The sequence below is a fragment of the Colius striatus genome, chromosome Z (assembly GCF_028858725.1).
Source record: "Colius striatus isolate bColStr4 chromosome Z, bColStr4.1.hap1, whole genome shotgun sequence".
In the NCBI taxonomy this organism is placed as follows: domain Eukaryota; kingdom Metazoa; phylum Chordata; class Aves; order Coliiformes; family Coliidae; genus Colius; species Colius striatus.
In genome coordinates, this window is record NC_084790.1 from 37,421,500 (window position 1) to 37,438,249 (window position 16,750).

The 16,750-nt window shown below is 36.4% G+C and overlaps 1 protein-coding gene across 1 annotated transcript in view; it reads left to right on the forward strand.

Moving 5' to 3' along the window:
• Nucleotides 1-16,750, forward strand: part of WDR70 (WD repeat domain 70) — a 105,563-nt gene that overhangs the window by 12,380 nt on the left and 76,433 nt on the right. The window contains exon 5 of the mRNA XM_062017890.1: nt 16,013-16,072. Within this exon, the coding sequence (XP_061873874.1) occupies nt 16,013-16,072 (60 nt within the window). The remainder of the gene's footprint in view (nt 1-16,012; nt 16,073-16,750) is intronic.

The following is a 16,750-nucleotide window of genomic DNA, read 5'->3' on the forward strand; positions in this document are numbered from 1 at the left end:
AATGAAAAGGAGAATCAAGTAGATGATAACTAGTATTTCAAATATTTATGGTGGGAATGATAAAATAATTTAGAAGTGCTATATATGAAGGGAGAGTGTAAGGAACATGCAGATACATTTCCTTTCCAGAGCAAGTCTTCACAGGATTTTCGATTAAAAAATGATTTATGTTAAACTGTGGACTGCTGTAGTGGTATCCTTGGAGAGCAATTTTCTTGACTCTTGCTATATCTGCTGTTTGTTTAAAAGATGGCTTTGGATTTTTATGAATGTGAGACTACCACATGTAATGTTTTACAACTGCTGCAATGGCATCTCTTATTTGCAGGTGGGCACTTAGCAACATAAAGGGACTGTACTTGATGCTAACACTGTCCAGCTCACACAACAATTGTACTGAACTTCCTTCCTTTACTTGTGCTTATCATGTTTGTTCTTTTCAATTTTTATTTGTATATCTTGTATTTTGATACAATTTAAAAATTATTAGTATCTGAAATAGAATTTTGCTGAGTTGTCTACTATTTGTAAACGTTCATTTGATCCGTCCTTGTAACTGAGGATTTGTATTCATGTAACCAAATGTTATGGGAATATGTTCTAAAGTTTCTCTGGTTTCCTTTCATAAATCAAAGAAATTGCTTTCTCCAAAGGAACTCAAGAATCATAAAGAATCATTCATATGAATTTTTAATAACTACCCCTTTCATGGTGCAGTCTTGAAGCTTTTGAAATGTGTTTAGTGGGATTTCGGTGAATGCACTTGTTGCTTATCCTACTAAAAGTACTTCATTTTAATTTTGAAATTTGACACTTCTTATATCTTGTTTTTTTTTTTTAGCAAAACTTTGTAGTCTCTCAAATAAGACTGAGAAATAAAATAACTGAAATAAAAAGCCTTTAAGATATTACATCTATTTATATGAGGACACTATTGTAGTTTAAAAGGTCAGATGAATTAATTTTTAGGGAAAACATTACTTTGCAAGGCATAAGTTATTTTCGTATCTTTAACATCTTGTGCAAGAATAGTAAAGAGATGGTAAATTATGTAACCTTCACTACCTTTTATGTTCAAAAATAGTTCAGGCAGGGTCTTTATGAAGTAGGGATAACGAGCTTTCTGTTCAGTATTTCTAAAATAGAGCTTGATGCATGTAGCTAATAAGTAGCTATTTCACACAGCTCAGGTTCATTATTTAACTTGGAGTATTAGATTATTTCACATGTAAATATTTCAGTTTAATTCAGTGGGACTATGGACATGGACTTCCGAAAGTGTGCTCTCAGGGTGCAAATAGGAGCTTGTAGAGCTAAGCAGTCTTCTATGTGTCTGTCTGAGAGCAATGACAGACTCCCAGAATAACCACTCTGCATTCTGGGCAGCTTGGGACAGGCACTGAGTACCACTTCAGCTAACTGTGAAGGGAGCATGCTGCAGGGAGATAGCCAAGTTGTTAATTCCATACTGCTGCATCTGCATTGCAATTTATACACAAGTTACCTAGCTGATATGCAAGTTTGTCTACGTGAGATGCAGTGCAGTCATTGTTTGACTGTTTTGGGTTTTTTTTCTATTTCTTTGATGTACCTTTAACAAAGTACCGCTAGCTAAGATCAGTATGGTGAGTTTGGTGCAGCTTTTATTATTTTTTACCTTCCCCAAAATTGCACTAGGGGGCAGTGAAAACATCTTAGACGCACATCGGACTGCTTAGAACTTCTGTTTGGCTTGCAGTTTCTGCAGTCCTCTTGAGCAACTAGCTTGAAACCAGTTTTCAGAATAAATAGTACTACGTAAACATTTTGATTGGTATTATTTAGATGCATGGAATTCATTACTATGAGCACATGTACATTCTCTTGGTGAGACACAAGATGTTAAATAAAAGCCCTAAAGAAGGGTTAGACTTGCTCATGATGGCCTCAGAGGTCATCTTTCATATAAAAATGAGTATGAAAACAGGAAATATATCCTGGAAGAGCTATAGAAATTAGGAATAAAGTCTATATTTCTTCACATAACCAAAACTTTTGTCATGGAAGACTTGAAAAGTTAAATTAATGAATTCAAATAATGTAGGGAATGAAGAGTTCTCACCAGTATTTGTGAGTTGTTTGCATTGCAATTCCAGAAGCTTAGATTGCTGTGAAGCTAATTACTCGGCAAATGTTACAATATAGGTGATATTTCCTGCCACTTACTATTTGCTATTTGTAATTATGGTGTCAGAACTGAGAACCTTTTGTTAGAGTTGCAATGTCATGACAATTTTTATATTGAAGTCTGCATCTGTTAGCTTACATGAATTAGCAGTTTCTTCCAATCATGTAGTACAAGCAAAACATAGGACTTCTGTTTTTATTTAAACCAAATGTAGGGTTTTGGTTTTATTTAAGAGGGAAACAGAAATGAAGTATTTGTTCATTGTACATGTAGCCTTTTTCTTTTTTCCCTTCCTTGAAGATTAATTGAAGGACAGCAAAGTTACTTAGTGTCTATGCAGCAGCATAAGGAGTGTGAAATAGAGATTAATTTTTAATGGAGATTTCCCACATGCAATTTCTTTTTCTTTTATTTAAATTTATTAAACAAAATATGAAAGATCTTTTGATTGGTTGACCACATAGCTTTTCATTCTTTAGACCTTTTCTTGTATAGCAGGAAAAAACCATTTGTCTTGTGGCCAAAATATTATCAGTCTTTGATAATAAGTACGTGTGAATTCACGTTGATCACACGTAAAGTGGATCAGGCCCACAGACTGCAGCTTATGCAGTTCTATGTTAGGAAACAGAGACATGTGGGCCAGAACAGGACACTCTTCTTTCCCAAGTTGAAACAGGCTGCTAAGACTTACCATGTTCACTGTTTATCTGTTGGATATTGTAGAAACAACGGTGATGCTAAACCTTTGGAGTTTCAGAGCAAATGAGATATCATGGCAGGACAAGTGCAAGCACAGTAAAAAGAGACCTGGAAGTGGTACGCTTCTACTGCTACATCCTATGAGTTAGCATTTTCATATTAGTAAAGTTAATTAGGGGGACTTAAAGCCTCTTTCACACGTTGGTGTACAACTGTGGTAGGAATAAAAAACTTGTCTCCTTATTTTCCTGTTAGTCGTTGTCTCCAAAAGGCAAGTATACAAAAAGTGATTGACATATTTTCTGCATGCTATTGAGCTTTCATCTCTGCAACAGCTTTGAAGTCTGCCTGTATATTTGCTTCAGGTTGAGTAGATGTTTGCAAAGATTGTGGTTGTGCTACAGGGGTGCAGATACAAAGCAAGTTTGTTAAGATACTAGGTTGACAGGTCCATAAAAGACAGAACTATAAAAGAGCTGAATTGGGAGTAAAAGGTCAGATTTAATTAAAAAAGGAAGCTGTCTTTAAATGTGATGGCTATTGCAAATGGTTCAATTGAAAAGGCAAATCATGTCAACAGTAGATTTCCAGATGAATTTTCAATTCTTTGGCAGAAGTAAACCCTCATTCTTCGTAATGGCAGTTATCTAAGTAGAAAACAGTGATTGGTTCTTAAATTTTTGAACTGCATCTGAATGGCAACAATTACAGCACTTGAAACTATTCAGAATTTTAGAACTTTCAGAATTTTAGTGCACACTTTGGTAGAGATATCATAAGAGAGATCAAGAACTTGCGAAATACAAATTGGACCGAGAAGAGTCATAGTTTATAGAAGAACTACAATTTCTTTTTGAAGTCGTCTTTCATGCATCATCTGGGTTTACAGGTATTTATCAGCCTTTTTCTGACCAACCTGTTGCTTAGGTTGCTATTCTCTGCAAAGAAAGTAAACTTACACATCAGGCTACAATGACATCTGTAGGCGTAAGGTGGCTGTCAGATTTCAGAGCTGGATTTGTAGTATCTTTTCCGGCACAAATAGTGTACTTCTCTTGCAAAGCGAATGTCATGAGCTAACTGCTCTTTTGTCTTTTTACTCTTAAACAGAATAATAAAAATTTTTTAATAACATTCCTTCTTTAACTATAATCATTGTATTGCTCCTTTTTCTATTGAGTACCAAAAATGCCAGGAATGGAAATGAAAAATTAAAAATAACTAGCTTAATCATCCTCACTGTTTACCTATTTTACAAGACCACTGTGACACAGAGTGATGGATCATTTGAAAGACAATTCTTTCTTGCTCTACAGTGTTACATGTTGATGTTTGTGAGCATTCTGTGTGTGATCATCTGAAGACGAAATTATATTTTAATGCCATTAATTTGTCCTGTCAAAATTTCTGGTCACATTTTCTCCTCTCTGAAAGTAATCTCTAAAAAACTAGGGAAAAAAAAAAGTATAATCCTTTCAATTATCTCTAAACTACATGTATAAATAGTACTAGGCTTAGTTGGCTTACTTACTGTGCATAAAATTTTATCTTGTGGAAGGCAATTATGAAATCATAGAATCATTTAGATTGGACCTTTAGGATCACTGAACCCATGTCTATGAGTCTTTGTTAAAAGTCACTCCACCACTTTCCTGGGAAGCCTGTTCGAATGCTTTGACAATGCTTTTGGTGTTAATTTCCAGTCTAAACCTTCCCTGCTGCAACTTCATTCCAGTTCCTCTTGTATTATCTCTTCTTACTTGGGAAATGAGACATACCACCACCTTGCTACAACCGGCTTTCAGATAATTGTAGAGAGTGATATGCCTCCCTTCAGCTTCCTCTTCTGCAGGCTGAAAACTCCTGGTTCCTCAGCGGCTTATCAGACTTGTTCTCCAGATCCTTCACCAACTTCTTGCCTATCTTAGTTGCTCAGTGCCTCAATGTCTTTTTTGTAGTGAGGGACCCAGAATTGAACAAAGTATTTGAGGTGTGGCTTTACCAGTGTGGAGTACAGAGGGACAGTCACTTCGCTGGTCCTGTTGACCACACTATTTCTGCTACAAGCCAGGGTGCCGTTGACCGTCTTGGCCACCTGGGCCAGCTGCTGGCTCATGTCCAGCTGCTGCTGATCAACACTCTCAGGTCCTTTTCCTCCAAGCTGCTTTTCAGCTTTTCATCCCCAAGCCTGTAGCACTGCATGGGGTGCAGAGCCCAACACTTGGCCTTGTTGAACCTCATTCAATTGGCCACGGCTTATCTGAAGAGCCTTCCTGCCCTCAAGCAGATGGCCTTACTGGCAAGTAGTCTTCAGATTTCAGTGATTTCTGGAAGTGTTGTAGTCCAAATAAGAAACTGCAATCAGTGTTTGAATGCAGAATGAGCAGTAGTCAACTAATTCAGTACATTCAGAAAAATTGAGAAAAAAATATTCGCTCTCTTGAGTAAGCTGAATGTTGCTAAATCTAAATTGATTATAACTGTGCTATTTATAATGCTATTTTAAATAAGCATCTGCCCAAATCACATGTTAGTTATGAAAAGTTGTTCTGTATCCTGTCAAAAAATAATAGTTGGCAGCTGTGGTTTAATTCTGTGTAGTTTAATGCAATTTGCATTAGTTTACCTCTTGGGAGATGTCTCATAGTGTAGAAATTAATGGAAGCTGTACCCCTATCTGAGATTTTGGGGAGTAACCTCTTGATAGACTCTACCAAATCTGTGTCAGAATATTATAGAAATTATCCAACTTCTCTCTTCTGAATGAGTTGATTTATGAAGGAAGACTTCTCTTAAAGGTCCCAAGAAGTATTCCTCTCCATCTGTAGAGGTTTATCAGGGTCTCATGAGAGGAGGCTGAAGACAGAGGGTGCTGTCACTCTCTGTAGTCTGCTACCTCGGACTCGATCGAACCTGTGGTAGCCATATGAAACGAGAATCCAGAATATCTGAATTTATGTTACAGAAGGCTAGGTAACCTGAAAAAGAAAGTATGTCAAGGAAAATGCATTCAAGTGATCTTTACTTTGCACTATGTGCTGTATCCGTAAACAGAATAATGATGTTGAAAAACTCAAGGCTAAACAGTTTTGTTTTATGATCTTTCCTACAGTCCATTTTGTGTGGCTCCAAGAGGTGAAGTTAGATTGTTAAAAGGCATGGGAGACAGTCAGACCTGGAACAGTGGGTATTATGTTAGGCAGTATTAGTTTCAGAACTAAACCGTATAACTTCATTGATCACATGTCCAAGGCAGATGTCAAACATATCTTCATGTGAAGAATGGAGATTTTTTTTTTTTGAACTTGCTTATTTTTGGATAGTTATGGAAGTGTGCCTTCCCTGGTAAGTTTACCAGTCAGTCAACCATGAGATATGAAATGCCATGGATCTCTTTTTTCAACAATTGCAAGACTTTAATTGTACTGTAAGCATTGTACACATTTTTCTAATATGATTTTTGTGTGTCTATTATTTATTTTGTAAATAAGCTTTGAAGAAACCTCAAACATGTGTGACATACCTGAGTGGTGGCATGGCAGTCCCAGCTTGCAGGACCTGCACAAGCTTAAAAGTGGGTCCACATGAATCTCAACAATGCCAAGTGCAACATCTTGCACCTGAGTTGGGGCAACCCTCTGTATCAACACAGGCCAAGGGATGAAGGGATTGAGAGCATCCCAGTGGGCCATGACTTGGGAGTAGTGGCGAATGAGAAGCCAGACATGAACTGGCAATGTGCACTTCCAACCCAGAAAGCCAGCTGTATCCTGGGCTGCAACCAAAACAGTGTAGCTAGAAGGTTAAGGGAGAGGATTCTGCCCCTCTAATCTGCTCTGGTGAGACCCCACTTGCAGTGCTATGCCCGGCTCTGGCATCAGTCCTTCATGCAAGAAGGACACAGAGCTGTTGAGGTGTGTCCGGAGGAGGCCACGAAATTCAGGCCAATGGAACACCTCTGCTATCAGAACAGGCTTGGAGAGTTGGAGTTGTTGAGCCTGGAGAAGCCTCTGGGGAGACTGTATTGCATCCTTTCAATACTTCAAGGGTGCTTACATGAAACAGTGGGAAAGACCTCTTATTAAGGCATGTAGCAAAAGGACTAGGGTAATGGTATTAAACTAAAAGAGGAAAGATTCAGATTTTAGAGAATGAGACATGTTTTATGATGAAGGTGGTGAAACACTGATACAGGTTACCCAGAGACATGGTAGATGCCCCATCCCTGGAAATGGTCAAGGCCAGGTGTGCAAGGCTCTGAGCAACTTGATCTTGTCCCTGCTGGTTGCAGGGGAGTTGGTCCAGGTGATCTTAAAAGTTTCCTTCCAACCAAACATATTAATAATATAGTATTATCTTAGTAAAATACATCAATAATGGCTTCTGGCTCAGTAAAATCTGAGCATCAGTGTGTTGACTAGGCAGTGGATTTAGTGGATCTGGGTATAAGTATGTTGCTTAGACAGTGGAGTAAGTAGTGTTGAATTTAACATGTGGGCATAATTCCACTGGAAAATATGTTGGGGTCGTCTGTCCTGTGTGATCCCCAACTGAACAATACTGAGAAATAGTTGTTTAATTGCTATGTAGAAATCAGTGCTGCTCTGATTAGTTGCATGTCTTGTCAGGTTTAGTTGTAATAATGTGGAATTTTCAGACTACATTGTATGTATAGAAGTCAATATTTTAATATGGTATGCTGGAGAGGAGTCAACTTACTATATGTAATATAGTAAGATATATATAAATGCATAGAAGATAAACATGTTTTCTAATTCTTGGGAACAAGTTTTAAAAGTTACGTGGTTGATGATTAGAAAAACCCCAAAGATATTCACTCTGGCTGTGATTTTTTTTTTAACCTGGTACTTAATATTTGTCGTGAAGATTTAAAACTTTCTTTGCAGCGTTGTTGGGTACTAAAGTAGTTTTAACAATAAGAGATACATCGTCTTTCCATAATGCACTTTTTCTGACGTAAGAGATACACCTGAGTGAAGTGTGAAGAAAGGTATATTTCTTCCAAGCATGGACCTCACATCTGTGTGTACAAGATAAATGTATATCTTCCTCTTTCCAAATGTGTAGTTAGTTACTTAGTAATTTATTCTCATGTCACATTACATAAAATCGTGTTTCTATAAGACAGCTTAAACGTTTATGTTTTGAAGGTAATTTATGGGTGGTATGGGAGAATTAGTAATCGAAACAGTAATAGAATTGGAACCAGCTGTGGGAGCTAGATAGGAAATTGCCCTTCCTTCCTGCAGTAACTTAGACATATTGTAATTTTTAACGTCTACCTTCACCCTATGGTTGTAGATCTTTGCATGGCTAGCTGATGACTCGCCTTCATCAAGCCCCAGTTTTAATTTTTTGTCCTAATTGATTAGTAAGTTCGTAGACAACTGTATTTGTTACTAAGCATGAATTTGTGTCTCTTGAGATCCTGGAGTAAACATTTGAGTGAACACTTTTTTACAATCACAATTGGAGAACTGTTGAAAAGTATAGTCTGTGGACAACTCAGTCTCCAGAGATGCAATTGTTTAGTTTTGCTGACTGTAGTGTCTTTGCTAGGAGTAACAGGGTCTCTGAGGAGTTTGGAGAACTTCACCAACATTGGTGAATAAAACCTTGTAGCAGATTTCTTAGGATATTTAAAAAATATATATATACTTTTTATTTTTAAATTTTTTCATATAAGGAAACTGGAGTATGGAAGAACTAAATAAATCAAAGGTCAAGGAAGGATTGGTCTACACCAATGGTTTAACTTTTTCATTAAAAATAATTTAAATAGTTTAAAAGAGATGGCTCACTAATGAGGTTGCTATTATACTGATGTGGACGTTCTTAGCCTATTACCTTGATGCTTAGAAAGTTCTATGCTCACATAATCACTAGAAGTCCTAAAGTGAACGTCAGACTCTTTCACAAGACAGAAACTGCATGGTAATCTCCATTTTAGACCTCAATGACAAATACTGAACATAATTGGCATTGTAACTTTCGATGAGAGCAAAATTTAAATTTAGAGTGTAGTCCTGATGCTGTTTAATTGCAGACTTAATTCTGCCACTAGCAAAAGAGACAGCAATTCATATTCTACTGCATATTTATTTTAATATACTTCTGTTAAAGAGCATGTAACTAAAATTGCCCTTCACTGCATGAATTACAAATATTTAATAGTGTCAATGACTTTTAAAATACATTGAAGGGAGGCTTTTTTTTTTAAGGAAACATTAAAATTTGTATGGTTTCTAAATTCTAAAAGAATTAGTAAATAATTTCATTTTAAGATAGAAAAATCTGAAAAATATTAAAGCTATTTTGTTGACTGAGAAATATCTAAGTATTGTAATTATTAAAGGGCAGGGCATTATTTCTGGAGTTCATAGTGTAAACTTTGTTTTCATGGTTTGTCTTGGTGAGTCAAGTGAAAGAACTTCATGTTTTCTTTCTGGAGTTTTCCAAAAGCTGGTAATGATGAACTGCCTGTATAGTTTAGATAAAGGATGTTTTAGAGCATGTTTAATGTAAATAGCTAAGTGAACTGCCTAGCAAGCTGAAAAATGTTTTGCGTTACTGAATGTTAGGTTCACCCTTGCCCTGCATCCTTTGTTTTGCTCTTCAATTAATTCGTGCATATCCCTTGTGGTAGAAATCTCACATGGAATCATTGTGGTACAGAAATTCTTACCAAGCTGGATGTGAAATATGTGAATGAGTGAGGCCTGTTTGCATCTGAACTATGCATTTGGCAGTTAAACTCTAAAGAGTTCAAAGTTCACAATTTGGTCTTTTCTAATTTCAGAGTTAAACTGTTCTTTGGTTACTTGCCAGGCTGAGCAGAGCTTTCATACCAAATCTATGATCGTGTGTGCAGTTTCACTGTTTTTGAGTAAATGGAAGTATTCTTTTTTACTGAAATGAAATACTCTATCTCTAAAGAGTAACCTTAATAAAGGATGGGTTTGACTGAAAAGATTAGATTTTTGTCATTCTTAATGTGGTAGGTAGTAGTAGTTTTGTTTATCTTACTGCTGTAGTAAAACTTGCATTGATGGAACATGGGTATTTTTGGTGATAGGTGGTATGTCATGTTTTAGCAAATATGAAGTATTTGTATTTATAGGCATTTGAAACTGAGATGCTGAGGATGAAACAGGAATGAAACGGGGAGGGAGTTATGTGAGCAGAATGTAACATATCTGAGATATCACCAGAACAGTTAGCTTCAATAGCTTTGAAGTTCTTGATGACTGACAAAGGAGAATTCAGAGACTGCAGGCAATTTTAGATTTAAATCAGTGTTATCAGTGATTACAACTTGGTTTAGAAAAGGCTAGAGAATTTCTCTGGTATACATTGTGAAAACAGTTCCCAGGTCATAAATATTAATATAAACTATGAATTCATAAATCAAGGACTTGTTATAAATGTGTAAATTATTTGAATGAGATTTTAGAATGTAAGTAAAAAATAGTAACGTCTTGAAATCCATCTAAAAAGGTCCTAGTGGACAAATCAGGCAGGCTTTTTGTTTGTGTCTAAAAAGAGTATTCGCAAGCGATCTTGAGAATCTAATTGCGCTACCTTTTCTGAACTATTAATACATTGGACTCTTTTCTGAAGGGGAGATGCCACTAAGTGACATAAAAGAGGTAACATGAATTAAATGTCATCTGGGAACAGTCTTTGAATTACCTTTTGACCAATCATAAAATATGTTGTATCTGGTCTATAATATTATATTTACACAGTCATGTGATGGACTGAAGTTGTAATCTAAAGTCTTTTCTGCTGATGATTAAACCTGACAAAACACTTTGGTTCAGATGGTGAAAAAAAAATAAGAGGCTGTTAATTAGATGATGATGAGAGAAGACAGCCACTACTGTTTCTGTATTGAATAAATTGTTTTCTGTAGGTATTCAAAAGAAAGTTCACCTACATAATCACCTCCTTAATTCTGAAATGCACCCTGAAATGCATTCAAGGTGACTGAAGTACCAAAGTGACCCTTTAGCTCACAGAATAAAAAATGTGGTTTTAGTCTTCCCTTACTTAAACTGCAGATATTAAGTTCTGTGTTGTTATCAGTGTTCAATTAAAGTTACAAGTTTGTTTTATTTAATGAGTGATGAATATTATGGATGTTTCATGGGAATATCAGACAAGATGAGTCATACCCATGTTTGCATGTAGCCTCCTGTTTTCCATAATATTTTCTTTTATCGTTTTTGGGCCAAAATTTTAGATAGTGTACATAGGCCGTGATTCATTCAGCATAATTGAGGCAGCCATGTTAGGAATTTAGTTGCCTTGCACTCCCTGAATAACTCATGAAGAGGGGACAGAGACCTTGAAATGATTCAGACTTTTGACACACTGATTCTTCTTCCTCTCTTTTTGAAGGCTGCACAGGAATCCTGAAGTGTATTCCATATTTAGATGCATTACATTCAGAAGCTCAGATGATATGAATCTGAGCCAAACTGAGTTTAACAACATGCAAGTTTGCATCAGAATACATCTGTCAACTCTAACACATAAAAGGGAGGAAATTAAAAATTGCTGAAACATCCTTTCAAATTTGGATGGTTCCTTTTGCATGTATGCTTGTGGATAATGTGCTCCTATAAAATGCAAAAACGTCTCTCTTTTTACTTTGCTGTTTTTACACATATCTTACATTGGAATTTTTCATACTGCTCCTTCCACTTGAGCATGCACTTCTGCAACCTAGTGTATATCTTAGATTATGTATTTTCTGGTGAGATATCAATTGTTTGTGTCAGACTAGCTGTGTTAAATTTATTCTGTGAATCCTGCAGTTTTACCAGAAATGGAGAAATCTCTAAAATGTAGCTCTTGCCTTTTTCTCTTCTCTTCTCTCCTGCCCATAAAGAGACAAAATCTTTTGTGTGGAGTATACTGAAACAGAGACTTAAAAGAGCAGGATATGGGTTCATACTTAAAACAGAAAGGTTTTTTAGTATAGTACTTAAAGTATTTGAAGTGACGTAGTAGCTAGGCCAAGTTTTCTCTCTCTTCCTTGTCCAACACAGAAAGTGCTTACCTTCAGTTTAGCAATTGTAACTTGACATGTTTTTCGTTTTGTCTTCCCCTCCATGCTGTAGTGTAGCTCTGCTGATAGTTCAAGTGCTAACCTCACACTGCCAAGCCCATCACTAAACCATGTCCCCCAGCACCTTATCTATGCGTCTTTTAAATATGCATCATTCTACCTTTCTCTTATTGGGCTATGAAAGGTTGAGTCACTGGAGAACTATATCCTAACTTTTAGGAATATTTGTAGTGGAGGGAAAAGTTGATTTCTAGTTGATTTACTTTTCACCAAGTGCAGTCTGCAGTATCAACAGAATAAGGCATTGTGAATTTGTTTTTCATAGGCTTTGGATTTATCCATTTAAGTCTCTGAATATAATCTAACGGTCATTCTAAAATAATTCTAAAATTACTTTTGTATGGCTAATCTACTCTGACCTACTCTGGCTTGCCGTTTGTAGTGGCATGTTTTCTGAGTATTGCTTGAGGATAAGGAAGCTCCCAAAAGGAACAAGAAAAAAAACAAACCCCACAGTATTTAGGAATAGTGATACAGTGGAGTGGTACAGTGGAGTATTGTAAGACATCAGTTGAACAATCAGAGCTATAATTCCCTGAAAAAGTCTGCCAGCTGGAGTTGTCATATTTGACTTATCAGTTTCCCTTTACAGAAAGAAAGGTAAGACACCTAGAATGCACTATTTCACGAATTTCATCTTGTATAAGACAGGGAATTGAGAATTTTGACAATTTTATTAATATTGGGAGAAAAGTCAACACCAAAATTATTTTCCTTTGTTTTTGTAGCGATAGAATGAGAAATTTAACATACTATCTTTGAAGGAAAGGAAAGGAAAGGAAAGGAAAGGAAAGGAAAATACAGTAAAGGTTTAATCTCACCTGGCTTCAATTACAACACAAATTTTCCAGAACAGCATTACTGGAAAAAAAACCCACCCAAAAAATATAAGAGCTGAAATCAAAGCAACAACTATAGCACTTGGAAGCATGGGTGTGCTTTGGCCAAACTAACTTTTTTTCTCATACTTAAAATAATATTTCAGTATACAGGGGATCCTCTTGTTCAAGTCACCATAAAATAATATTAACTATATTTTCCTTTGAGAGTGTGAAAGAAGGATTTTATAGCATTCTGTACTCTCTGTAATGTGGTAACTGGAGAAGTGTTGCATCTTTTATAGGATATAGGCATTTGTTGTAGCAGACTAGAGCCATTTGTAGCACTTTCAGTCATCATGGAAGTTCCGGGTAACTGAAATAGAGTCAGCCACCTAGTCATTTTTTAAAATGTTTCTCTGATTTGAAGATGTTATGCAAGGATATGTTCCTGGACTTTGTGACCTTAATTTTCCTGTTTTGAATTAACTAAACAGTTACTTTGTCAGGCATCCCCTGGACACTGCAGAGTGCAGCACTACTGGGACTTGCCAATTGTCCAACTGCTAGACTCAGGCAGTTTGATTTACCAGGTGGCAGATTGTGTTTCTGTTTGTTATTCTCCAATAAAGATAGTTGGCCAAAACAGTATTCAAGTATAAAGCAAAAAGTTTACCGTTGTGATAAAATGTATAAAATAAGCAACAGGTGAGATGGGAATGCAAAATACACAGTCACTCGCAGTGATTAAGGTGTGAATAACTAAAATACTGTTTCTCTTTCCAGCAATGACGATTTCTTTGAAAGCCTTTCATTAGAAAAGTAGTACATCTTTTGTTGTGGGCAATGGCAGTTAGAACCTTGAACTCTGTTTCCTTTTGACACATTCCATTTTTATGGAATGTGCTTAGATGGCAAGTCCAGGCAGCAGCTGTTGAGTAGTCATTCTGTTAATGAAAATATGAAGTTATACTGCAGGGAATGATGTGGCATGAAAAAGTTAATTCCTATTATAGTTACACCTTTGTCCAGGTGCTTTATAGTCTGGGTGCTTTATAGTGTCAGTTGAACAATAAGGTAATTTTCATAATTACAGCTTTACTTGGGAGTTTTAAATTTCACCAGCTTCTCAGCTTGTAAACCTTGTTGTGTGTGAAAGTGTTTCTTAATGCTGTGTGGGCTATGCCTTTCACAATGTCATGTATAGCTTTGGTTACTTTGTGGTGAATTGACCTTTTCCAGATGTACACCAAGCTTCATCACTCTTGTCTCAGCAGGATAGGAAGGGAGAATATAAGATGTACATATAATGGCTATTCTGGAAGACAAACATCAACATAAAGAATACTCCCCTTTCTCTTAGGTTTTATTACTGATCAGATGTCATATGATATGGAAGATCTCTTCGGTCAGTTTGGGTCAACTGTCCTGGCTATGTCCCCTCCCAAGATCTTGCCCTCCCCAGGCCTACTGGGGAGAGGGCAATGTTGGAGAGACAGCCTTGTTGCCATGTAAGGCAAAACGCTGATGTGTTATCAACACCACATAGCACTCTGAGGGCTGCTATGGGGAAAATTATCTGCACCTCAGCTGGAACTATCATACATCTTTTCACACTTAGCATGGAGCACAGTCCCATAAATATTTTTTTGCTCAGGCACACATGTGCTTTATGTGATAGCATTAGAGTTCCTCTTGAAACATCTGCGATTATTGAAGATGTGCATATGCTGTGAATGCAATAACTGCTGGTATTAGTCTTCTGCTGGCTTATGTCTGTGTGTAAAAAGGGAAGGAAATGATATGACTTTTTCAGGAATCAGCTGCTGTTAGAGACAAAAGGTAACGGTGTAAGAAGAGTAGGTCTAGCTAAAACAGAGGTAATGAAAGTTTCATTTTTATCAGAGAAATGGAGCTGATAAAACTGCAGGATAAAATAAGTATAAGGCAAATTAGCCTAATGCTATAAAGGCTTTCTGTGGCAAACAGGAACAAGGAAAGTAATTAGCAGAGAAGGATAAGGAAAGAGATATATAATATAAAATATGCTTAATTTTTTTTTAATTGGACTTCAACAGTCCAGACATAAAAATGATAGATTATGCCTGTTTTGAGAAATTAAAATGGTACCAGACAAATAAGTGTGTTTGAGAATAATGATTCAAATGACCCAGGTGGAATGTTGCAGTCACTTGAATAATTTCAGGACGTTTTCACAGAGTCACAGTATGGGTAGGGGTTGGAAGGGACCCATAAAGATCATCTGGTCCAATCTCCCTGCTCAAGCAGGTTCACTTAGATCAAGTCACCTGCAGAGAAGAAGACTCTACAACTTCCCTGAGCAGCTTGTGCCAGGGCTCCCTCACCCTTACAAAGAAGTTTTTCCTTAAGTGGAACTTAAGGAGCTTTTGTCCATTATCCCTAGTCCTATCACTGTACAGAAAATGGTATTGCCCCATCCCTTTGACATCTACCTTTCAAATAATTTTCAGTATTAATGAGGTCCCCCCTCAGTCTTCTTCAGGCTGAACAGCCCTAGATCCTGCAGCCTTTCCTCATAAGAAGGATGCTCCAGTCCCCTCATCATCTGGTGCTGGACTCTCTAGAAATTCTCTGTCCCTCTTGAGCTGGGGAGCCCAAAATTTTCTGTGCACATTAACTGTTTTCATGTTTGTGTTACAGAGGTTAGTGTGATGTATCAGATACTTGAAATGGTAGTTGTCTTTAATCTGCATATTGCTATTAAATGAGATTTCATTTATTACATTGGGTATGTTATGCCTGCTGTAGAAGTGGCAGTTGTGAAGACCCATGAGAGCTGGGGATAAAAGCAGAAGTGGAACCGGAAAGCCAGTCTATGATCTTAATAAATGATGTAGATAGCTTAGCTCCAATTAGGAATTGCTAGGTTTTTAAAAATGAATTTAATTAACTTCATAGAGTCTGTTTAATTGAGAAGACATCAGGTGAATTCGTAATTTTTAACAATGATCCTCATACTTTTATCATATTTATGAAAATAAAAATCTGGAATCAGTCTCATGCTTCTGATTTCCCTGTTTTCTTCTCAGGTTATGACAGATGTGAGGGAAGTTCTTGCTTGGTTGGATTTTTTTTTTTTTTCTGTGATGTCACTTTTTTCACAGAGATGGATTTTCTCTTTTTCAGAGCCCTGTCAAGAAGATACCAGATTCTCATGAAATTACACTTCAACATGGGACAAAAACAGTAAGAGTCTATGAAATAAGTTAACAAATAGTTATGGTTAGATAAAGTTGAATAAGATAACTGTTCATTTGTTGTTTTGATTTGTTTTGGTTTTTGTCAAATATACTCTCTGCAATTGTTAAGAGTTCTAGGCTAGATGTATAGATCTAAGACTTCTTTGTAGCTGAATGCAGGTCTCCTTGAATGTTTAAGTGCCTTTTACATGCCATTCTCAATTTCTTGAAAATTTGTTCATCCTTATTGGACTGCATCTTTTTTAAGTTTCATCTCCAATTCTGCTCCTTAATTTTCCTTTAAAGAATCTCTGTCTGAATTTGAACTATCATTTCTTTGTTCTCCATACTTCTATCCCTGAGTAATCTCTGGGAAAGCAGAGATTCTCTTTTAAGACCTGGGAAAGATGCACTGTATTACACTAAACAAAAGTAAATAGAGTGGATTTGTATGCACATAGTGCATGTGACTTCCTTACATACTAATTTCTATGCATACTAGGATTTGCATACTACTATAGTAATGCAAACCAATTTCCTGTTTTATATGTAGCAGTAATGGTGTCTACAGTATGTTTCTTGAATATGTTTTCTAACAAACTCTACTGTGTAATTTTTAAATTTTTCTCTACATTAAAGCATTAAATTTTAAAGCATAAACTCACATTGTTTCCAACAAAATGGC